The sequence below is a fragment of the Megalops cyprinoides genome, chromosome 10 (genome assembly GCF_013368585.1).
Source record: "Megalops cyprinoides isolate fMegCyp1 chromosome 10, fMegCyp1.pri, whole genome shotgun sequence".
Lineage (NCBI taxonomy): Eukaryota > Metazoa > Chordata > Actinopteri > Elopiformes > Megalopidae > Megalops > Megalops cyprinoides.
The window spans coordinates 9,490,097-9,514,491 of record NC_050592.1 but is presented as its reverse complement, the minus strand read 5'-3'; the positions used below and the strand labels follow the sequence as shown (position 1 = coordinate 9,514,491).

At 45.2% G+C, this 24,395-nt stretch overlaps 2 protein-coding genes across 3 annotated transcripts; one reads left to right on the top strand and one right to left on the bottom strand.

Moving 5' to 3' along the window:
• Positions 1-1,000: 1,000 nt before the first annotated feature.
• Positions 1,001-12,921, bottom strand: usp5 (ubiquitin specific peptidase 5 (isopeptidase T)). The gene is made up of 20 exons (XM_036538136.1): positions 12,549-12,921; positions 11,982-12,110; positions 11,237-11,303; positions 10,880-11,007; positions 10,553-10,698; positions 10,049-10,233; positions 9,761-9,855; positions 8,910-9,103; positions 8,451-8,522; positions 7,754-7,844; positions 7,524-7,649; positions 7,154-7,307; positions 6,585-6,759; positions 5,829-5,917; positions 5,091-5,219; positions 4,268-4,411; positions 3,727-3,869; positions 2,421-2,571; positions 2,100-2,184; positions 1,001-1,728 (listed from the first exon to the last, which is right to left on the bottom strand). Exons 1-20 carry the CDS (start codon positions 12,654-12,656, stop codon positions 1,635-1,637), a joined length of 2,505 nt encoding a protein of 834 aa, XP_036394029.1. The 5' UTR covers positions 12,657-12,921; the 3' UTR covers positions 1,001-1,634.
• On the top strand, positions 12,317-23,226 carry p3h3 (prolyl 3-hydroxylase 3). 2 transcript variants are annotated; one of them, XM_036538140.1, is made up of 16 exons: positions 12,317-12,388; positions 14,438-14,622; positions 14,975-15,133; positions 15,651-15,843; positions 16,806-16,937; positions 17,127-17,269; positions 17,413-17,502; positions 17,594-17,646; positions 17,747-17,826; positions 17,920-18,047; positions 18,930-19,025; positions 19,109-19,259; positions 20,129-20,246; positions 21,831-21,906; positions 22,238-22,378; positions 22,793-23,226. In XM_036538140.1, exons 2-16 carry the CDS (start codon positions 14,473-14,475, stop codon positions 22,961-22,963), a joined length of 1,881 nt encoding a protein of 626 aa, XP_036394033.1. In that variant the 5' UTR covers positions 12,317-12,388; positions 14,438-14,472; the 3' UTR covers positions 22,964-23,226. The 2 variants fall into 2 exon arrangements, with proteins under 2 accessions (XP_036394033.1, XP_036394032.1); XM_036538139.1 differs by lacking the exon at positions 12,317-12,388 and adding an exon at positions 13,401-14,020.
• The last annotated feature ends 1,169 nt before the right edge of the window (positions 23,227-24,395 follow it).

Genomic DNA, 24,395 nt, shown 5'->3' with positions numbered 1-24,395 from the left:
TTGCTGGATTAATGTTACCTAACAAACCAGAGATACACTGAGGGTTTGAAATAACACATCAGCGGCCCACAGTGCTGTGTCCCTAAGCAGCCGAGGGCCTTAACGGGCAGCAGGTACTCTTGGACAGCTGATGCAGTTATTTTAAACTTCAGATACCCATTACGAAGTTTGTGCTGTCCTGAATGTTCTCTAAGCGTCAAGATGCAAAATTTAAATAATTTATAGCAGTAAACTGTAAAATAACTATGTAACAGAGCAGGTATGAAAAAAACCACTAGCAAAACGCTGCGGAAATCAGACCGACTTTCCCTAGCCTAGATCATGAAAAAGCGATGCAATCATGCGGATCAAGATGGACACCTAGTGGTGGAAAACAGTACTACCCACATCAGAACAAAAGATCTGTGCTTGAAACATTTCTTTGGAATCACCCACACTGTAAAAACGGAGTTAAATCAAATTGGGTGGGATGGAATATTCACATGGTTAACTAAGCAGCTTTAGGTACATAGACATAAATGTAGAAGGAAAAGAAAGTCGGGCTTTGGCCTGTTCCACCATCAAAAATCTGAGTAAACTTCCATTTACCAATTCTAGGCATTCACCTTTCTAAGTGTGTATTGGTAACCTATCTTTTGCTGTCTGTGCTAAACTCTTGCTTCGACAAGCATTTTGCACATATATTCTGCTTGTAATGTTGATCTTTTGGACAAACCCACACACCACACGCTAACCCACACCAGGACAGTAGATGGAAAATGTGTTCCATTGACAAATTATCACATACTGCCTGTTGTCAGAACACAACTCGAAGTTATCATATACTAAAAAGCAATACTTAAACACTAAGTCAAACAGGAAAGTACATCTTTTCTGACGTCAACAGGCTGTAGCGAGGGTGTGTTTCACATTTTGGAGATGTTAGATATGTATACAACCACCAGGTGTCAACCAAAAGCACATTCCACAAAACAGAATCACAACAGGGCTCGGAGGAGGCAGAAACACACGTCTTTATTTGTCAGAGCAGAAGGAACACAGGAATTTGATTTGCACAAAATCTCCTGGTTGTCAACCCTCTCTTTACACCTCCACGCTGGAAGAACCTTTAAATTTTTTTTTTTTTTTACATTTTTAAAAATACTTAACCTTGAATTTAATTTGACATTTCGTGTTGAACTTGTTTGTGGGTTTGTTAAAACATATTTGGAACATAAAGGGGGGGGGCAGAGCCGGAAGCCGTTTGGCTGAAGAAGCAATGACATCACAGAAGCCGCTAGCCAACGGGGAGAGAGGAGTGTGGCGTGTGGAGAGCAGCAGTGATGGTGGCTCGGGTGGGTTGGGACAGAGACGGGCATCAGAGAGTGAGAATACTGACCCTCCTCTCTGGAAAAAGTGTTTGTGTACACCTCCCTCAGTCAATCTATTCCATCTCCCTTTCCGCCACTCCACTGTGTTTGTGTGTGTGTATGTTGGTGTAGTGTGTCCGTACATCGCCTTTCCTTTCATTCACGGTACATCAGTTTTCTGTATTGGCTCTTCTGTCTCAGTAGCTCAGTGTATGTGTGTATATGACTGGCTATCTGTGTGTGTATATAAGCACTCCCCCTCCCCCCCTCTCCTCTGTCAACCTCTTACTCCGTCACTCTCCTGTAGAAGTACAGGTATCCCAGGTCCTTTGGGGGCTTCTCAGAGGCACACACTTTCTGATCGTTGAAGATAACCCATCTAAAGAAAAAGAGCCATCAGAAAGAGTATTTACTACCTCTCACAGAATCATAAGGCACCACAGCCAGAAGTTTCACTTTTACTTAAAAAAAAAAAAAAAAAAAAAAGACATGAGAGTATGTATACTGAAGGTTACTCTTTGCACACCACAAAATTATAGCCGTCTCTCTTCTTGATGCTTCTGTTTGCTCTCTCAAATATCAGTCTTCTGCTTACAGTTTCCACCAATGTAGCTTTGGGCCAAATCCTTTCTGTATAAAACTAGATTCAGTTTACAGTAAATGGCCCAGTTCACACCAGCTTCTTTGCAAACAGACGGCATTGCATATTTTATCAGGGTTATGAATTTGAAATTTGAAAAACATGCTCACTGTTGATCCTTCTTGATGTGGCAGACGTAGTGGCCGCACATTGTACTTGTTCCCATGTGACTGATGAAGGCAAACAGCTCATACTCTGGAAGAGAGAGAGAGAGATGGAGAGAGAGAGAGAGAGAGAAAGGCAGGAAGGTGAAACAAAACAGAAGAAAGATACTTTTCCACAGGTATTACAACACCATCCGGTTCTCCAATATGCAATATAGCAGACACTGGTGCATACTCAAAACATACATGGAAAATATAGGGAAAAAGACCCCCCCCCCCCTTCCTTTCCCTCTGCTCTCTCTGTTTTCCGGTTTTCCCTTCACTCACTGCCAGGTCCGTCTCTGACTCGAGGCCCTGGGGGCTGCTCCTTGCTCCCCTCACTCTCCCCGGCCGAACGGCCCCCTTCCGACACCTCCATGGACTCCAGGTCGTCCAGGTGGGAGAAGATCCAGTCCACGGCCCGCTCCAGAACATTGCTCTGGGAAGCAGAGAGGGAGGGGGAGGAAAAACACCCCGCTCTATTCATGAACATGTCCTCATAAAACGCCAAGAAAACCCCACAGATGCAGGGGCCTAGTATGACAGCAAATGGAAGGTAAAAACAGCTAACAGATCTGTGTTTATAAAAAGTACAACATGGGACAACAAACTAAGGACATTAACAGTGATCCATCCATTTAACAACGTTTCTGTAGAAATTGGTGCTGCAGTTTCCCCAGACTTCCCCCAAATTTCAGCATTTTACCCACAGGCTGAGGGGACACCATCAGCTCAAGCACTTACAGTGTATCACTGATATGAAAGGGAAGGATTTCAAACCAGCACTTTTAACTGCTTAACTAACTTTAAACTGTACATGTCAAATTAAATAATGCATCTTTTCTACAGACCACACAGGAGCCTGCTTTTACTGATTATACAAACAGGAAATCCTTAAGACTGCTCATCAAAGTCATTAAAACCTGTAGGTAGCCTGCTAAAATGCAGAACATGAATTCATTAGAAGTTTAATTAGAACCGAAATGTGGGTCAACTTTCAGCATGATTCAGTTGAAACACATGGATAGTATGTTACCTATGGGTACTTTATAGCTACACTAGATTGACTTAAGATATATTGTCATGAAAAAATAATTTTGTTATATGTATTACATACACATACAGTACCAGTCAAAAGTTTGGACACACCAACTCATAGTAAAAATAAAGAAAAACCCTTCTATAGAATCCTTTAGAATAATAGTAAAGCCATCAAAACTATGAAATACTGCAGTGACCAAAAAAGCATTAAGCAAATCAAAAATTTGATATTTTAGATTCTTCTATCTATCTAAATATTTAATTTTTTTTAATTAAATTTTTTGGAAAGAAATTCATACAGAAGCATCAGATTCACTATTTACATTTGCCTAAGAAACACATTTATGCTTTTAAGCATAAATCTTTAGATCATAAAGTCTTTGAATTCATGTTTCCCATTATCTTAATCAGGTGTGTCCAATCTTTTGACTGGTACTGTATATATACATATATAACTTATAACTGACAAACACAATGAATTTCCTGTGAATGTACCAGACAATACTGGAAAGAAAGCAGGTTTTGTAGCACTGCCATTTGGCAGCAGACTCACTGTGGCCCGTAGTGCACGTGTGGCCTGATCCCGGCTGAAGCCCATGGAGACTATGGTCGCTAAATGCTCCTCAGATACTGCCTCTGTGGGCGTGGTCCCAGGAGCAGAGCTACAGCCTGGCAACACCAGGGGGGCGGAGAAGTCTGCAACCAATCAGTGAGGGGAGATAGTGAGGTTTTCAAGATCGTAAATAAGATTCCGTCAAAAATAATTTCAGTCATCATTAATGATAGAAAAATCAAACTAAAACTACTAGAATGATAATGTTGGGGTTGCTTGTAACTATGCATTGCATTACATTATTGTTCTTTACGTTACACTCGTTTCCAGAGTGACTTACATAATGTCCAATTTTTACATGTTACACATTCATGCTGCTGGATATTTACTGAGGCATTTCTGGGTTGAGCACCTTGCCCAAGGGTACAGTAACAGTGCCCCAGCAGGGAATCGAACCAGCAACCTTTTGGTTACAAGTCCTGCTCCTTACAACTGTGCTACACTGCCACACTATAACCCCTGTAAGCCGCCTTCCACCCACCTGGGTCATCCATGTGCCCCATTACCCAGTTCATGGCGGCGTCGATGCCAGTGTTCCCAGTGTAATAGACGGCTTTCCTGCAGGCCTCCAGTGGGAAGCCCATCTCACACAGCTGGGACACCGTGGAGTCGTCCAGGACCGGAGCTGAGAGGCAGAGGCACAGAAACACACGCTCTGTCTACAGCAGTCCAACACTGACACCGGAAGCATTACTCACACATACGCACACACACACAAACTGACTAACTGCATTACTGAACAAAAACAGACACAATCCTGGAAACTGACAATGCATTAGTGGAAAATACTGTGAACAAACACTCATACATACATACACACACACAGGTGCGTGGGCAAACTGAAAGCACATTAGTGGAAAATAGTGTGAACAAACACACACACACACACACACACACACGCATGCAAACTAACTGATTGCATCAGCGGAAAAAAACACTGCGCAAACACACACACACACACATTCAGTAATAACATATTCAGAGTAAAGAGGGGATAAACACAGTGTTCATACACTAGCGGTTCAGATACTACAGCATGTAAACACTGATTCAGACAGTTACTGTAGTGTTTGGATGCCTTGCCTGAATATGTGAACAGCGACAGAGGTAAACCAAAATCCAAAAGGAGTTAAAAAAAAAAAAAACAGTTAGAGAAAGAGACACTAAAAGCTAAAAGCAGGAGAGAGAGAACTGAGAACGGGAGAAAGAGGGAGATCAGCGGGAGGAGCAAAAAAAGACAGACGGACCGACTGGCACAGCAGTGGGGAGGAGAGTGAGCCGTACTCCTCGTTGCCGTGGGATACCTTTGACCTCCACGTCTGGGGTCGCGAGAGGAGGCGGGGCCAACTCTGGGAGCAGCTCCTCCCCTGGCTGCTGTCCCATCCCGCGGAGTGCACTCAGATCCAGCGTGTCAGGCACGTCAATGCTCACATCTGCAGCAACCAATGACCAAGCGTTACTTTACAAACAGCACTTGGGCCACATCTCACACTGAGAGAAAGAATGGTGTTGATGTATCAGTAACAAGACAAGGAAATTACTTGGAATGAATAACACATGTAATTAGGATAATAAGAAATTTATAAATGGAGTCAATATAAATTACATAATAATAATAAATGCATTTTTCCCCAAGGTAAACATGTTTTGTAGTTTGCCTTCTTTTTAAGGTGTCCACCAATAAGACTGGAACATCTACTCAGACTGAACGGGAGCACTGTGAAAAATATGCTTTATTAGTCAGTGAGTAGGACTCTGAGCTTGGTAAAGATGTGCAGATGTTTCCCACCTCTCTGCACCTTCGTGATGCTGGGTGGTGCAGAGAGGTGGGAGAGTTCCGCACATCAGAGTCCTGCTCAGAGTCTGTGATGCCAGGTGGAGGGCCCTTAGTTAGCATAATTGCTACAGCTGCTGGTGGAAAAAACACTTTCCATCATCTTCCAACAACCTTGCTTTGACATGTCCGGTGTGTCACTGTGTCTGCAAACGCCTGAGGTGTTTAGCAACACAGTGATCACAGTGCTGAGCAGAGCAATGCTTACCCAGTTTCTTAGGGACCCAGTCCAGGCCAAAGGTGAACTTCTTAACCTGGATGACGAGATGATCGGGGAAAGAGGCAAACCGGGTGGTCCTAGCGGAGAGAGGCCACGCTGGTTATTCAGTGTACTCTACAGTGTTTTGAGTGATACATCTGGCAGGTTCTCTACATTAGTTCAACACATCTACCGCAAGCAAAGAATCTACTCTGATAATTTGCTTTGTGCAGCAGTGTATCATAGCGGTAAAGAGCAGGGCTTGTAACTGAAAGGTCACTGGTTTGATCCCCCACTGGAGCACTGCCACTGTAACGTTGGACAAGGTACTTAACCCACAACTGCCTCAGTAAATATCCAGCTGTATAGACAAACAACATGTAAAACTGTAATCTATGCAAGTTACTCTGTATAAGAGAATCTGCTAAATGACAATGTGATATAATACTTTGATAAGCAAATAATGTTTTATGGGCTGACTTCTAAATTTTATTCCTTAGAAAACCTGCAGTTCTTTTTTATACAGATGAAGGCCAGTAACTACTTATTCGTTGGCTTCCAAGGTTTCTTGACTTCATAAAGGTCTGCATATTTACATCATTTCTCTAACGTTGCAATACTTCTGGTACACTTCGCTTCTAGTACTCTTCTCACCCACTTACAGCTACTGACTCACAAACTCACTCTGCTGGTCACTTGCAGATCACAGAGATCAGGATATGAAGTCTGCGATTACCAACTGTATGCTCAGCAGCAGGTGCTTACTTGCTGGCTGTGGTCTTGGCCTGTACAGCGGAGCTCCAGAAATCGGTCAGAGTCTCAGGCTCGCTCAAGGCGGCCAGACAGGCGGCGAACGGGATGCGGGCGCGAGGTGCGGGGGGCGGGGGGGCCCCTGCTGCTTCGGCCTCCTCTCGCCGACGCTCCGCCTCCTGCAGCTCCTCTGAGAGGACAGAGGGGGATGGAGGACAGGGAGACAGATGGGGAGAGGGAGAAGAGAGAGAGAGAGAGAAAGAAAGAGAGTGAAAAAACGGTATGCAAAAGTTGGGGGAACAGTACAATTATACTATGCTGAGAATGTATTACATATTACAGTATTAAAACAACCTCTCTTTGCTGCTCTGTGGCACATTCAGCGATATGTATCTGACATCAATGATCTACCTGTAATAACTCTGAACAAGCAAGTGTCACATCTTGAGACAGAATATACAGTCAGGACTACTGTCCATAGCAACCTTTGCATTCACAGCCCGTCTGTCTGTTTAGACTGCATTTCCCATCAGCCTCTATGGCCGTGCTGCCTGTGGTAGAGACCACTGGGCCCTGTGGTTCACCTGTGTTGGTGGCCTGATCCATGGGCACAGGCAGCTGGACGATGTAGTCGACCCTCTGTGTGTACTTGGCTTTGTGTGACTGCTGACAGACAATCCTCTCCTCCACTAGAAACCGGAAGGCTTCAGTGGGGTTCTCCTCCGAGCGGCAGTTCCTCTGGTGGCATTAACACATGACAGGAGATTCAGGGACGCAGGGCACCTGAGATACTCACAAGCACAAGATATCCGATCCTGAATTATGCAGACGCTAATGACAGGGATACTCAAAATGATCTGGGCGAAAAAAATCTGCAACAACAAATCCACATGGGCACAGTCACAGACAGTAGTTGCAGGAGGCGACAAAATGGCTGAATTAAGGTTCTGTTACCTCAACCATGTTAATGAAGTGCAGTAAAAACTCCTGAGCATCCTGCTGGCGATTGGTGGAGAACTCTGGGTGCCCTTTTCCAATCAGAGCCTTGAACATGCGTGGTGCTATTCCAATCTGGTCTCCCTGGAGACAATCACTCGCGTTTAAAAACAGACAGTTCTAACAATGACCGTAGATTAGCAATGCCGTTATTATGAACCATCATCAGCAGAAGTAAGAACGTGTACCCTGACTTCAGAGGTCACGGTGGGATCATCTCCAGGGTCAGGGGCAGGTTTGGAATATTCTCCCGACAACAAACCATAGCCCAACTTTGCTCTGAAAAATACCGAGAAATTCAAAGAAAGGAGAGTTTGATACAGATCTTGCACATGGATTTATCTCATTTCCATAACCGTTAACCTGGACTTCAACTCAGGGGGACTCACCCACATATTTATATATGAGGGTGACATACACATATTACATAGACTTATATGTCTAGTTAGCAGTTAACTTAAGAGAACAGTGAATTGTTACCATACAAGACGTTCTGCAAGAAACCTAGCTGTACAAACTATAGCTGTACAGTTACTAACTGGATATTAATTTACTTATTACTACCCTTTACTTATTACTAGCCCTGCTACCAAAACAAATTATACGTTGACATCACAGCCACCTATCCAGCAGACAAGGGAGAGCTTGCTGAGATATCCAGAGGTGTTTCTGCTCGGCAATTTATTTGTTCAGGTTTGAATATTTTGTCAACATTTACATAGAATGCAAATATGCTTCAGCACTTATGTGCGTGTTTGACCCTACAGAAAATGCAAAAATACCGGTAGTTGACTTTGATTTACAAAAGCTACGCAACAAAATGTTTGTGAAGATGAAAGAAGGTACAGCGGTTGAAACAGTGATGACACTGGCGAGAATACTCACACTTGCGTTTTGAAGTCCTGGGTGGGGTCACTCGGAGCCTCACTGAAAATCTTCTCAATGTTGGAGACGTACCTTAGGCACAAGCCAGGAAACACAATGAGTCATTCAGGCCACCACCGGTACACTCTCAGAGCATGTGGGCAGAGACCCAGGTAAGCAAGCAAGTAACAACAATTTCAGAAGTCTGTTAAAATAAATCGAAAATGTACACACATCTATACGTTTCTGCAGGCACTGGATGGTACGAGAGACAAAGACCTCCAAGGGTAAAACAATGTTGGACTTCACTATTTAATGGAGTTTTCCATTCTGAATCATTGCAACAGCATGCAAATATATTCATTTCTCCTACCAGTCTTACAGTTTGCACACAGACACAGGGCTCTGAACACAGACATGGGTTAGATAACAGAGGGCCCCTAGACACAGGTTTGCTAAGGCGAATGATCAGGGACTGACTTGCTCTGGAAGTCTGGCACGGTGAAGAGCACTTGCATGACCGAGTTGAGGTAGCAGCTGTTTCCTAGGTTCTTCATGCCGGTGAGACCGGGGCCGGAGAGGGGCCGCAGCGTGGCCCCCGATTCCTGGATCACCTCCCACTCCCCCACGCGCTGGTTCACTGCAATCTCCAGCTCTGTCATTGTGCGCTCCGTCTGGGACACAGACGGACAATGTGAGAGTTACTGTGGGGATGTCCCATCACCAAGGCAGACTATGTTACTTTTCAGAAATCACTCTTCATCTGCTTTATTTGTTTTAAGACTGCCACTGCTCCCAAACTGAAATCCATGTTCTGGTACATACTGGGAAAGGCATTCAAATATACAAAATGACATGAAAAACACTGAACTTGTTGGAAATGCTTTCATCTAGAGGTTAAAGCCATGATGCTTTTGTTGAACCCATCTCATTAAGCCACTTGAAACCAAGTATTCAGGACTGGCAGAGACTGATTTAAAATCACCCCATTCATATTTTTTATGAGTTTAGGTTAGGTTACAAGCTCAATTCCCAGTAACATTAACTGGATATGAGGATTAAAGGTAATTCAGTGTTCCACACCACTGGTGATTCAAATAACATGGTTAAACCTTCCATCCAAACAATAACTTCTATGAGGAAATTCATAAAGAAACAGAAACAGAAATAGAAATCCCTGCAGCCTGTGCTGGCCATAACTAGCACAGAGAAGCACATGTGTACTGTCTGTACTAAAAGCAATCAGAATATAGTTCACAGTACCCTTAAGTATAATACTTTACCTCTATAACATCAAACTGAACAAATGACACTGGACTGAAGTTCCATACCTTTTCCATGGTCATCATATCGATTCCAAAGTGCGCTAGATGCTCTGGGAGCTTGGAGTCCAGCACCATGTCATCTTCATCATAGGAGTACACATCTGTGAAAATCAGAATCATATAAAAATGTATGAGTAAACAGCTCTTGTTCCTCAGAGGGAAAGGCAGGTATACCCCTTCATATTAAACAAAAACATTCCTCATACTGCTTAGCATTTGTGCATGTCACAGTTGAACATCTGCATCAGCACCACACTATGCAATATACAAGTCCATGCCGATCATTATCCTCACCTGCCCCGTCAGGGGTAATTGTGCCCAGCTTGACAGCTAGGGGGTATCCAGTCTGCTGGAAGTGCAGGAGGGCATGATTGTTGCCCCCGGAACCATCAAAATATCTGCGCCCACAGAGGACCTTCCCATCTGACAGATTCATCCAGAGGTTCTCCCGCAGGTCACACACTTCACACTTCCACCCACTGGGAAAGAGAGAGAGACAGAAACTCAGCAAGCAAGTCAGATAAATGCATTAAAACTGTCACAGCAGGGAGGTTAAAAATTATACTTCACGTACACAGACTGTGTCTTGTCACAAACAAACACTGACCGATGTCTATGCAAAAAGTGAAGGGCTAACGCACAAAAGGCGGAGGTAGACAGAATTATGATTCACCCAGTTTACAGAAACAGACTGATCAGCACCGCCAGCGTGAAACATATGTGACACACGATCCGGACTTGGGCACACCCTGACACAGAGACAAAGTGGAGACGCAGACGGAGGCCCCGCATTGTCACCTGGGAGGGATCTTGACTCCGTTGTCTAGCTGCTTGAGGTCGGCGGCGTGCTTGGACTCGTGCCTGACCTCACCGTCCCATTGCTGCACCTGCAGCGCGTGGGAGACGGAGTCGGCAGACATCAAGCCGGCCATGGACAGGGACACCTGGGGGGGCGGAACAGGGTCAACCCAGAACACACAGACTAGCTGGACATGACACCACCGACACCAACAGAGGGCTGGACCCACTATGCAAAGCCACAGATTGCATTGTTGACTTCTTTCATCACATTTCCCATGTCCTACTTCAACTTAATTCCCCGTTATTTCATACTTCAAGCCCTACCCTCTCTCTCACGTCCTCGGGCATGGTGGCCAAGTCTTCCGATGTCACTTCCAGCCTGTCAGGCAACAGGACCACTTTCACTTCCTCCTCATACTGATCCTGCTCCACATCAAACCCTCCCTCTATTCCTACGGGAGAGGAGTACAGAGAGCATTTAGGTATTGCCTCGCTGAACATGGTTTGACACTGTACTGATCAACTGAGCACACACAGACCCAGCAGAGAGTAACAAGTCATGACATAAACACTATGTGAGTGAATGGATGAATGAATGAATGAATGAACAAATGAGTGAATGACAACAAAAGGAGCAAACTAGCGCATGAAAACAACTCACAGCCACACACATCATCTTACCAATTGCCAATCGAGTGGGCTTCTTCTTGGGTGGGTCACCTGAACCAGAGCTATTGTCATCCTCCTTCTGTTGGAAGACATGCATGTCGCAATTAATATTGTCCTCATTAGTATCCAGAGGCGGACACCCCGGCTTCAGAAAGTTAAAGTCCTGCCACATATTTGTTCTAGCCATCGATTACACCAGCTGAATTTAATCAGCACAACTCTTCAGCCAGGTAGAGGAGGTAATTAGTGAAATCACCTTGTTTAGTGAATGGCTAGAACAAATAAGTGGCAGGACTTTTACTTTCTGAAGCCGGGGTGTCCACCTCTGTTAGTATCTAAATATTTTCAAATAGCCTTACGTCATAAACAAACTGACATCCTCACTTCTCTCAAACGTCTAACTGATCGTTAGCGCCTCCCTGAGCAACTTTGACAAGAACAGGAACTTTTCACAAAAGTAACACAGTATAGTAACATGTTTGGCTTTATCAGTAAACTTATATTCCTATTCAATACCAAATTGTTTCAATTTTTATTTGAGAAACTAAATAACAGCAGCGATTTTGCCAGTGCTTATGGCGATGTCATGTGTATAGTTTATTACACTTACGTAACCTGTGACTATGCGATGCTCGGGGCATTACCCGCGCTTTAGATTGAGTCTGCTCAACATTAGCCACTAGCTAGCTAACATTAACACTGTTACGCTTGTGGGCAGCTGGTTAGCTTCATCCTTGACCAGAGAGTATTTATTTACCTGTGCTTTGCGGGTGCGTGTGATGTGCAAGTAGGCTCTCTGGCCGGTCCTGCTGTAGTGTCTGTCCACATACTGACTGCCAAACCCCAGGAAAGTGTTCATGCACACGTACAGACCGCCCTCACTCTCCTGAGACAGGGAGAAACCAAATAGGAAAAACACTGTCCCAAGCAGAAGCCGGATGGTGAATCCCAACACCTGACGCCGGTACAGACCATAAACGCACACATTGGCTAACACCTGGCCCCGTGACAGACACGCTGCGGCCATAGAAAAACAAACATGACAAATCAAATTAACTACCTAGCAAAGCTACGGAAGAAAACAGAATGAGACAGAGTGAAGCGAGAGAAACGGCCAACGACATGACTGTAGGCAGCCAGGCGATGCTACAAGGAAATAAAAAAGTATGTAACTAGATATACACAAGCATAATGTAAGACACAGAGTGACGGAATGAAAGGGAAAGAGACGGACAAACGTCAAAAGACGCGGAGGAAATAACTTGGGTAGCTACGTACAGCAAGCTGAAAATGCTGTAAGGCTGGAGTGAGAGGGCAAACTCACCGGAGAAGCGAAAGAGAAGGCGCACTCGTCTTTGTGGACACGGTCCCCGGGCCTCGGAACCCGAATCGTGGGAAGGACCGACATCAAAACCTCGCTCGCCTCCGCCATCTCTCACTTTGTCTCTGTCTCTTTCTTTTTCCGTCACGCGCTTGGCCCTCTCTTTCCCTGACTTTCGCCACCCTTTTTGGCTTTTTCCGGCTCGGGGCTTTTGTTTAATTTTCCTCACAACCCCTCTCTCTATCTGCCTTTCGTCCAATGGATCCCTCTTTCTGCCTCCTTACGTGTGCTCCAGTGTTTCAATCGATGCAAGGCCGGACGCGCTCCAGACCCGCACAGCACGCACGGGGTCGCGGACGCTAGTCGTAATATACAGAGTATAGCCGCCTACGCAAAGTAGACAACGAGGGAGTGGCTATAATAGACAGATGGTCTTTTGTGTACTATGGCAACACTCTGTGTCATATAACTTATACAGAGTTATATATAACTCTGTCATATAACATATAACACAGCGTATATGAACACATTAATTCATTATTCTATATTAGATTAAATATCCGCTTGTGCGTTTGTTTTTAAATGCTCCATAACCACAGTCATTACGATAGTCGCGTAGGGCCTACGATGAGAAAGCGGAAAATCCGTTCGTTTCATCGCCACCGTGCGGGTGGAGGTATGAATTAAACTTGTTCAGAATGAAACAATTTATTTGGATTTAAACAAATCTTTGTGTAATATTATTGTGCCGCCCATACCGACATACATACAATGAATGAAGATAATTATGAAATGGACAGGCGTGTCACAAAATGTACATGCAGCATCCATCCTGACATAAATCAAAATCTTTTTTTGCGGAAACAGGCTAGAAGCGAAGAGTACACATAGGTATCTCTAAGTATCTAAACCTAATTACATGTAATGTCGTACGCCTTGGTTTAGACGGGTTTATGTTCTTTCTTCCCAAAGTAACTAAAAGTACTTATTATGCACGCGCCCACCGACGCTCGCTGTCTCAACCCATCCCATTCCCAAATTCTTGGTCCCTCCCTCTTCCCAGTTCTATTTACTCTCAGGCACACTTCACTTTATGCATTCTTGCCTGTTCCCTGGCCTCGTTCCCTCCCTCTGCCTTCCCTCTCTTCCCTCCCTACGTTCTCTCGTAGCTACCATGGCGCTAGTCTCAAAAAACACCCCTGTATACGTGGCGCTGTGTACAGCAGGACTATCTTTATTTATATGCTTAGATCCAGCTGCAGCCAGCGGCACCTCGACAAGTTCTGCGTCAAGGCTACTATCCCCTTACGATGCGCTGTATTACTTGGGTGTTAGGGCGTATTTTGCAGAGGAGTGGGAGAAAGCGGCGGAGCTGTTAGAGAAATCGATCGCAGCTCGGGAGACACTACTACGGACGCGTCGGGAATGCCATGACAACTGTGTCGCAGCGGGGCATGACAGGCTCGCCAAACTGGGTAAATGTCGCGACAGCGTGGGGTTAAACTTGTTGCTTGTAGGGGCATGAGAATGGTGCTTTATAAATGCACTTTTCATTTGATAAATCTGGCGCTGCGTCGTCGGCACTGGTCGTGCGGTTATAATACGAGCCATGGAATGCCATGACGCTCCGCAAATTTCTTCAGGTTTCAGCACGCAGCTTGAGCACGATTAGTAGTTTCTAACAGTCAGGCTAATTCTTGTAATATGTTATACTGAATTCACTGATGCCGAATTATGCTGCCTTGTTGATTAACTATAAATTTATAATACATCATCATGAATTATTGAATAACCGAATTAATTCAAGTATGGTTGAGAATGATTTGTTATTGTGTTCAGCTGAGTTCATGCATTATCATTTCTTTGTTGGTGTATGACCTTTGCCCTCTCAGACACTGAGGTCAGCAGCATATGGGACCTGTGGGCAATGGACTGGGTCCAGCAGAGAGCGGAATGCATCCGGTTCTGCCTCAATCAGGCCGTCAGTCCGGCTGCCCAGCCTCCTGTCTCTACTGACATTCAGTACGAGTTTGGCACCCGCAACCCCTACAACTTCCTGCAGGTCACCTACTACAAGGTACTCACCTGTGCATGCACGTATCTACAGGTCCAAGCCAGTCATGAACACGTTTATTTTACACCTGAGTGCATCGATTCAGTCTCGTTATACAGCATGGTAGATGAAGCTTTGGTTAGATAATTATGCAGACTCCATTTGTATGTAGTCCCACACATATTTATTTTGACATGCTGTTGTCCCCAAAATCTCCACAAGAAGACCTGTAATCGCGTGCAGCTTTTCTGTTAAGGTGTACCAAGATAAGATCCAAATGCCCAACTGTTCTCATCTCACACAGTGTGCATTGCTCTTGCACTGATGAACCTGTTTCACTAAAGTCTGCTGTACTGTGTCGTCCTCTGCCTCACAGCTGGGCAAGATACAGAAGGCTGTGTCGGCCGCCCACACTTTCTTCCTAGCCAACCCCAGTCACCTGGAAATGAGGAACAACATAGAGAAGTACAGACGGATGCCTGGAGTGACGGAGGAGGCCTTCCAGGACAGAGAGAGAGAGGGACAGAAACACTGGGTGAGAGAGGAGATGGGGGGGGGACGTTGCGTGTGAGATGGGTGGGAGGACGAGAGAGAGGGGGAATTAAAGTGAAACAGGAGAAGCTTTGGAGAAGTACAGACAATGACAAATTTGTCACCGAGGTCGAGATTAAATCCTTCCTTTCCTGTGTCATCTCTCGCATTGCGGTGGTATCACCTCAGCAGTAATATAGCACACTCGCTCCACTCCTCTGCTGCCTCTAACCACCAAAATACTGAATGACTTTTTCACAAGCTTGAAGTTAACTGCCCAATCAGAGCACACAGCGTCAACAGATGTAGGTCAGCCCATCTGGCCCAGTTTGATGGTTAAACGCCCCATCTCCACTCCACCACAACCACCCACATACACAAGTATTAACATATGCCAACGGTGCACTGCTGCCTGTCAGTTGTAATTATTTACTTTTTAAAGAGGATGACATCTATTGGACTGTGCTTCCAGTGCATCTCTGAACATCACGTCTATCCCCCCTTCCTCCTTCCTCTGTCAGGAGCTCTACAACTCAGCCCTTCAGTTTGAGTCTTCCTCGGAGTGGTCGCGCGCGGTGGATGCGTGGAAGGAGTGTGTGAACGAAACACTGAGAAAGACGGAGGATTGCCGGGCACAGTGCGTGGTGGAGGCACAGGGATTTCCCGATGATGGGGACACTGCAAGCACAGCTGGGGTGTTTGAGAAAGCAGCAGGTAACGCCCATGTGGGGGGAAAAAAATCAAAATGGTATTTTAAGGGGCTCCCGAGTGGCTCAGTTGGTAAAAGCACTCGTTCCGAGTGTAGACTGAACGCTACGGCCCGGGTTTGATCCCGACCGTGTCACTAGCCGACAGTGACCGGGAGCTCACAGGGGAACACACGGAACACATTGGCTTTGTTCCACCAGGGACAGGGGTGGGTATGTTGGCAGGGGCTTCGGTCCCATTATCAACAGCGACCCCTGCTGGTCGATCAGGCGCCCGTGGTCCACGTGCCAAAGCTTCATATGGAATGTCTTCCTCCGACTCATCTCTGTACTAGCTTAGCTCTGGGGGCGCAGTGTGAAAAGAAGCAGCAGCTGACATCACGTGTCTTGGAGGAGGGCACGTGCTTGTCCACGCTCACGATTGGCAGTGGGGGTTGTGCAATGGCACCGAACATCAATGACAAATTGGGCATTCCAAAAAAATTTGGGGAATTGGCCATTCCAAATTGGGGAGAAAATGGAAAAAAAAAAATAAATATATATAAAAAATTGTATTTTAACACTGATATGTCTGTGGAAATGACATTGATCTTGCTTTCACTGTAAGACAGGATTGGTATAATTGATCTGGTAGTCTGTATTACCCTACTCTTGTTTATGGATAAGACACCAAATTGGTGTGACATACAGGAGGACAATGTTGTCCTGTATATAACTGAGGATATGTAATATTAGAAAGCATAACAAATTATGGTTAATGACAACAAATTGTGCTGCTTACAATAACTGGTGCCGCTATACATTGATTCAATTATCCGTGCAATTATATAACAAGAATACTTACTGAATATTTAATGTGGTCTTACTGCCTAAAGTGTGGCCCAATAAGGTTAATCACCAAAAAGCAGAGATTGTTGCAAGTGCAGTGCTCCTAATATAGCCACTCTCTCTGTCTTTCTCTCAATTCAGCACTCTCCCTCAACCTGCTGTCTTGCCAGCAGTCCTGTGTCTCCTTCGTTGCGACGCGACCTGGCAGGATTTCTCCTCTGGAGGACTTCCTGCCCATGCTGTTGGAGCACTTAAATATTGCACAGTTCAAAGGTCAGGGGATCACATACACTGGGATAAATATGTACTGTGCGCTGCCAAAAATTCTGATTATGGTAATACAGCATCATGTGGTAATATTTCTGTTAGGTACTGGAAAGAAAGAGTAGATGTACATTGGCTTATTGCATATTTATGTTTTTATCCACCCTCTCCCTGCCTTTGTCATTTCCATGCTGACAGCTGGGGACCTCAGGGGAGCAGTGCAGACCCTCCGCTCTCTCCTCCTCTTTTACCCCTCTGATTCAGACTCTCTCTCCAACTTGGAGCTCTACTCTGAGACACTAGGTGGCGACACTGAAGCACAAAGAACGGAGCCTGCACAGGTCCTGGCAGTTTATTTATTTCAGCATTAAGTGTGTAAAAGTCTGTCTGATTTTGGTGTGCATACCACTTCAGTCCTTACCCTCTGGTTTGAGTTTTGCCAACACTGACTTCTCTAACTTCCTCTTTCTTTTCCTTTCATCAGGAAATATCCTCCTATGTCAAAAGGTCATTGTTAGAAAAGAAGCTGCTGTATTTTGGAGTTGAAAATCTGGACTTCAACTTCACTGACCCCGTAAGGCAATACAGTTCCATAGTCACTGTAATTGTGTTAAGGTCTAGCTGAGTTAAAGTTCAAGGATCTTCTCTTATTTTCTCCATGACAGGACCTGTGGACTCCTGAGGAGGTCATTCCTGAGTCGCTGAGAGAATCCTGGAGGTGAGAGACGCAAGCAACGTAGGAAAGGAATTAAAATGGAACCGAAGGAGAGGGGTGAATTTAAAGAGCGCTCACAATACGGTCACCTGCTGAATTTCAGAGCGGAGAGGGAAAAGCTAAATGAGAGACTGAAGGAGGGAGAGAGGGAGGCAGAGCTGGATGACAGCGGCTTCTATGCAGGTAAATATCGGCCATCCCTGCATCTCCTATGTATGTCGAATTTTTGTATTACCCCCCTCCTGTTCCTGCCCCTCTGTTTTCTCCTGTCCCCAGGGGGTCCCGTTCCTCTTGTTGGAGTGACGATAACTATGGAGGATGCGGCACTGAATGGGACCAATCGTGTTGTGCTGGATGGTGTGCTAACTCAGTCTGAGTGTGAGACTGTGTTGCAACTGGCTACAGTAAGCTGCCAATGAATTTAATAATCAGAAAAATGTTGATAAGTAGCATTTACAGTGTGCCTCTCAGAGATCTCAAACAGCTTTTTACTGTGAGGGAGTAACGCAGTGGTGGCAGTATAGCACAGCAGTGAGGAGCAGGGCTCTTAACTGAAGGGTTGCTGGTTCTATTCCCTGCTGGGGCACTGCTGCTGTACCCTTGGGCAAGGTACTCAACCCACAATTGCTATAGTAAATATCTAGCTGCATAAATGGATAACATGTAAAAATTGAAACCCATGTTAATTGCTCTAAAGTCCACCAAATTACAATAATGTAATGATGTAATGTAATTTAATGTAATGTAATGCATTTCAATAGCCACTGGTGCACAGCACAAACCAGCACAGCAGCCGTCACCATCAATTGGCATGGAAAGCCCATCAGCTAGGGGATGATTACATGGCCAGACTGAAAGAGCTCCACACTGACAATTTGAGCAGGGACATTCGAACAGGGGCACAAAGACATGCCTGCTTTTTGGGAGAGGCGCCATGAAACCTTGACTGCAGTGGATCAGAGTCTTGCTTTAGCAATACAGCTGAATGATAATACATCCTCAAGCAAACTGTTCTCATCACTAAGGCATTGGATTTTTTACACAAGAAAGCCTCATGTTGACTCATCATTGTCATTTCCAGCAGTAAATTGTTTTTCCCAGGAGGTCTCCCATCCAAGCAGTAACCAAGCCCAGCCTCTCTTAGCTCTAGCCATTTGGCAGGGGAGGACTACAGGGTGATATGGCTGCTACATGCCCATATATGGGCAGATTCATTCATAGGGAGAAAGCCTGCAGCAGATAATCTTGTCCATAATTTCCTCCTTCTGATATGCTCTTTTCCGCAGGCTGCTGCATCATCTGGTGATGGTTACCGGGGGCGACGGTCCCCACACACGCCACATGAAAAATTTGAGGGTCTGACTGTCCTGAGAGCATTGAAGGTGAGGTCAAGTCTGTGTGTAGAGTTCCTGTCTCCGCAGCATGAACCTTTAACGAGGAGCACATTCTGTACTCTCTCCTCCAGTTGGCTCAGGATGGACTCGTCAACCAATCAGAAGCCAAACTGCTTCACGAGATCGGGGAGAGGGCGCGAACCCTCCTTCACTCATACTTCCGGAGCCCCTCCGCCCTCTACTTCTCCTTCACTCACCTGGTCTGCCGTTCTGCTATCACAGGTACCAAAATCTGCCCCACAACTAACTCTTTTGACTTGTGCACATGGTGTGGATATTGTGTGTGTGTGTGTGTATTGTATATTGTGCGTATATTGTATAATGTGAGTAGAATGTGTGGATGTGGTGTCTGTGTGGTCTGTGTGGTGCGGATATTGTGCTTATATTGTATAATGTGAGTAGAATGTGTGGATGTGGTGTCTGTGTGGTCTGTGTGGTGTGGATATTGTGTGTGTGTGTGTATTGTATATTGTGCGTATATTGTATAATGTGAGTAGAATGTGTGGATGTGGTGTCTGTGTGGTCTGTGTGGTGTGGATATTGTGCTTATATTGTATAATGTGAGTAGAATGTGTGGATGTGGTGTCTGTGTGGTCTGTGTGGTGCGGATATTGTGCTTATATTGTATAATGTGAGTAGAATGTGTGGATGTGGTGTCTGTGTGGTCTGTGTGGTGTGGATATTGTGTGTGTGTGTGTATTGTATATTGTGCGTATATTGTATAATGTCAGTAGAATGTGTGGATGTGGTGTCTGTGTGGTCTGTGTGGTGCGGATATTGTGCTTATATTGTATAATGTGAGTAGAATGTGTGGATGTGGTGTCTGTGTGGTCTGTGTGGTGCGGATATTGTGCTTATATTGTATAATGTGAGTAGAATGTGTGGATGTGGTGTCTGTGTGGCCTGTGTGGTGCGGATATTGTGCGTATATTGTATAATGTGAGTAGAATGTGTGGATGTGGTGTCTGTGTGGCCTGTGTGGTGCGGATATTGTGCGTATATTGTATAATGTGAGTAGAATGTGTGGATGTGGTGTCTGTGTGGTCTGTGTGGTGCGGATATTGTGCTTATATTGAGCCTGGTCTTTGCAGGGAAGCAAGAGGGAAGGCTGGACCTGTCCCATCCTGTGCACGTGGACAACTGTTTGTTAGAGCCTGAGACAAGACAGTGCTGGAGGGAGCCCCCTGCCTTCACACACAGAGATCTCAGGTTCTTATACGCGCACACACACTCACACACACACACACACACACACACACACACACACACACACACACACACACACACTCTCACACACACACACACACACACACACACACACACACACACACACACTCACACATACACACACACACACACACACACACACACACACACACACACTCACACATACACACACACACACACACACACTCACACATACGCACACACACACACACACACTCTCACACACACACACACACACACACACACACACACACACACACACACTCACACATACACACACACACACACACACACACACACACACACACTCACACATACACACACACACACACACACACTCACACATACGCACACACACACACACACACACACACACACACACACACACACACACACACACTGCACCTCCGGATAAAATGCGGTCTCGAAGAACACACACGCACTGCATCCCTATACAAACACCCAAATATGCACACGGGCACACATATAAACACAAACATGCATGCACAGTCACACACCCACACACTACTTCTGCTTTCAGCATGGCCTTTGAGATAAGAACAGCGCAGAGCTTTTTCCCGGGTTTATCACGGGGTCTCTTTCCTTGGCTTTGCCCAGCAGAACCTCTCCTGGCTGTTTAAACTCATGTGTCAATTGTCTGTGTGCTGCGGACCAAGAGCTTGTCCTTAGTGCTTCACCAGGCCGCTGCTTCTGCCTGGAAGAGGCAGTGGAACGTGTACTGTACTCTACCCCACTACACCCAGCTTACACATAGCATGGACTGAACCAAGCCCAGTGACACAGATATGTCCACTTTGTTTTCTGATGAAATCTCTTTGTCATAAAGTAAATACTCGGTTTGAAAATAAGTGAAGGGGAGCATGATGAGAAAATAAATTACTGGGTTACATTTACATCTGTTCATTTGGCAGATGTTCTTATCCAAAGCAACTTGCAAGTGAGGGTACAACACAAGCAAAAAGCCATATTAGGACCCACAATATTAGACGTGCTGCATGACCAAGTTTCAGTAGTTGGTCAGACAAGGTACAAGCTACCTAGTAGAGATACAAGTGTGTGAAACCATATATTTGATTTCTTTAAGGAAGCAAAGTTTAAGACATAAGAAATTGCTTTAGGTGGCAGTGTTTCAAGTGTTCAGGTGAGCAAAGAAGAGCTGTATCTTCAGATGTTTTTTGAAGATAGTGAATGACTCAGCAGATTGAATGGAAGTGGATTGTGGAAGTTCATTCCAAGGACACACTTGTGCAATCATATCCCATGCATAAAAAAACAACCACAGCTTTCACTGCTGAAATATTCATTCATCAGATTCATTCATTCATTCATAAAGTGCTCTCAGACGATGTCCTAATTTCAGCCTATAGATGGCAGCAAGGAAGCTTAACTTTTCAGGAAGATCAGACGTATCTGGCCTGCAGTATGTTGGCCAAGTCTTCTTGATAAATGTTATCATGTTATTTTCAATCCTGTGAGTCCTGTGAACTGTGATTGCTGTTCTCTTTAGGAATATCCCATTTATGGCTTGAATATCTGTTATTGCAGTGCATTGCTATATTTGAATGATGACTTTGAGGGCGGGGACCTCTTCTTCACTGACAGAGACGCCAAGACCGTGACGGTATGTTACTGGTTTTGTGCGTTCCTCATACATGATGATCCGGTTCCATTAACACTTATTCAATGTTTGCACAATAACTGCATGAAGTCCCGTGTAGTTAGAATTCTATCTGTTTCACCTGAAACCACCATTGATATCAGTGTAGTACCCTTATTACATAGATATTATAGTTTTATATTATAGTTTTTACAGATGTTCAGTTTGATCTAATGTGATCTAATGTCCAGTATATTTAGTATAGTGTTTATATATTTGATTTGATCTAAAGTTTTGCTGAGTTAGCAAACCTCACCCTGGTCTCTGGCTCTGTGGGGACTCTGTTTCTCTGTAGGCCACGGTGAGGCCACGGTGTGGGCGGCTCGTGGGGTTCTCCTCGGGACCTGTCAATCCGCATGGAGTTACCGCGGTGACCGCTGGCCGGAGGTGCGCGTTGGCTCTCTGGTTCACCAAAGAGAAGCTACACAGAGACATGGTGAGCCTCCCCGTTGGTGACACAAATTTGAATAGCCTCCATGAAACACCCTTACAGAACAACTGCATCATGTACGGTACCATGCAAGGCTTCTACACCACATATTGCTAGCCAAATTACAGGATAAAATGATAAATGGATAACATGTGTTACTTGCTGTTTATTTTATGTGCAGTATCATGATGTGTTTTGGATTCTGTGATCTAGGGACTGATGTAGTATACTTGGCTTCCGTTGTCCAGTCAGGTTGTGCAAGTTAACTTGTGGTAGTGCGTGAGCAGTGTTATGCTCACACTCACTGGTCTGGGAGTGTTGTTAGCCTGGTCTTACACTGTTGTCCTATCCTCAGCGTCCGTGTGACATAATGTCCAGTCATTATCTGCATGCAAGCTGCATTAACCCTTTCTGTCCCAGGAGCGGGAGGAGGCGGAGGCTGTGTGGGCAGCGGGTGGGCAGAGTGTGACCAAAGAGGAGAAGGAGGACAGCGACAGCCCCCCCACCCCACCTCGCTCTGGCAGAAGTCAAGGGTCGAGGGAGAAGAGCAAAATAAGGGACAGAGTGACAGGGGGGCGGGACGAGTTGTGAAAGAGTGAGGGCAAAAGAGGAAACCAAGAGACTTGCGGTTTTTAGAAACAGAGACGGATCGCTTCCTTTTGCTCCATACCCATTGGCTGCTGCCCTTTCTCTGAATCCAATCCCCCTATTTTCATTACCAGTACCTATTTTTATGTCAGACTATCCACATCTGTGCTTGTTCGCCCATCCCCGTTTCCCCGTAAATCAGTCTCTGTCAGGTTTAATGATGTAATGTCTGTTTATCTGTAAAAAAAAAAAACTTGTAAAATAAAACAACCCGTTAACAAATCGCGGACCAGGGGCAGTGTGAGTAATGAACTGAACGAGAGAGAAAGCGAGAGAGAGAGAGAGAGAGAGAGAGAGAGAGAGAGAGGGAGGGAGGGAGGGAAAGAGGTGTTAAAACACCCAGTCCATTAACCGATTACCCTGGCCTTTCTTCACTGCATCAGGATTAGAACTGAAAAAGATAGAGGGTTAATATGGCACAACGTGGGGCACTCCGGTTCGCTGAGCTCCCGCTACTCTGCGGTACATTAACACTGATGCTGAGGGAGAGAGTGTGGTATGCAGGGAGAAAGGGATAGAAAGAGAGATTACAGTTAATCCCTCATAAAGGAGTGCATTTGTTTATGAAGATTAAAATCTCCATTTAGAATATGGAATAATAATCCACGAGTAATCATTTAATCATTTACTTCCAACACTCCTCCTCCGTCCCTCCCCGATTTTCTTCCCATTAACCCTGTCCTGACACCCTCCCCACTGCCTCACACTCCTGTGCATTACCGTGTCAACTCCAGTCAATCAGTGTTTATACACTGTATTAACCCTCTCGGTCCCCCTGTTCTAATCCGTCTTCGACAAGGAAATGGGCTGACGGGGCTGTTAATGGACTGTCTGTATCAGCCTCTCCCCCCTCCTCACGCTCTGTCTGTGCCAGCAATTAATCTGAATAGGGCATTAACCCAAGTGTAAATTTGGCCCTTTAACTTGTGTGACGCATCTCAAACGGCCCGGCCGTTCCTCCCCGTCTCCGTTGATGTCCTCACTTGATAGCCCCACCATCACCGGAGCTCTGCTTTCATCCCCATAAAATGAATAAGATTTTTAAAAAATCGCCAGATTGATTACGTAATATGAAACAGAAGGCACCAAAAAGGTTATGTGCAACATGCTACGCATCGCAGCACAATTAAAGTGAAACCATAATGCTTTTGTTGTTACAAGGATATGGAATCGCCATGGGTGAATCGTCATTTCTTCTCATGTGAATGCACTGGACTGACATATTGCTCTGTCAGTCAGAGGTCATACAAAGTTGATAACTCCCTTGCTGCCAAAACAAATTTGCAATTAGTACCCAGTTCAGGTAGCCTGTCCGTATTCATATTGTTCCCTTTCTCACAGACATTAAGTTGAATCCAATGTTTGTCATACTATA

Bases quoted from the DNA above. Each gene is read 5' to 3' on its own strand.
- usp5 (XM_036538136.1), bottom strand. From the start codon at position 12,656: ATGGCGGAGGCGAGCGAGGTTTTGATGTCGGTCCTTCCCACGATTCGG. The intron at 3,870-4,267 runs GTGGGTGGAAGG...GATTGGTTGCAG, and splicing joins GGGGCACATGGATGACCCAG to ACTTCTCCGCCCCCCTGGTG. The intron at 1,729-2,099 runs GTGAGCATGTTT...CTTTTTCTTTAG, and splicing joins CACATCAAGAAGGATCAACA to ATGGGTTATCTTCAACGATC.
- p3h3 (XM_036538139.1), top strand. From the start codon at position 13,639: ATGCATTCTTGCCTGTTCCCTGGCCTCGTTCCCTCCCTCTGCCTTCCC. The intron at 16,938-17,126 runs GTCAGGGGATCA...CCATGCTGACAG, and splicing joins AAATATTGCACAGTTCAAAG to CTGGGGACCTCAGGGGAGCA. The intron at 19,260-20,128 runs GTACCAAAATCT...TGGTCTTTGCAG, and splicing joins CTGCCGTTCTGCTATCACAG to GGAAGCAAGAGGGAAGGCTG.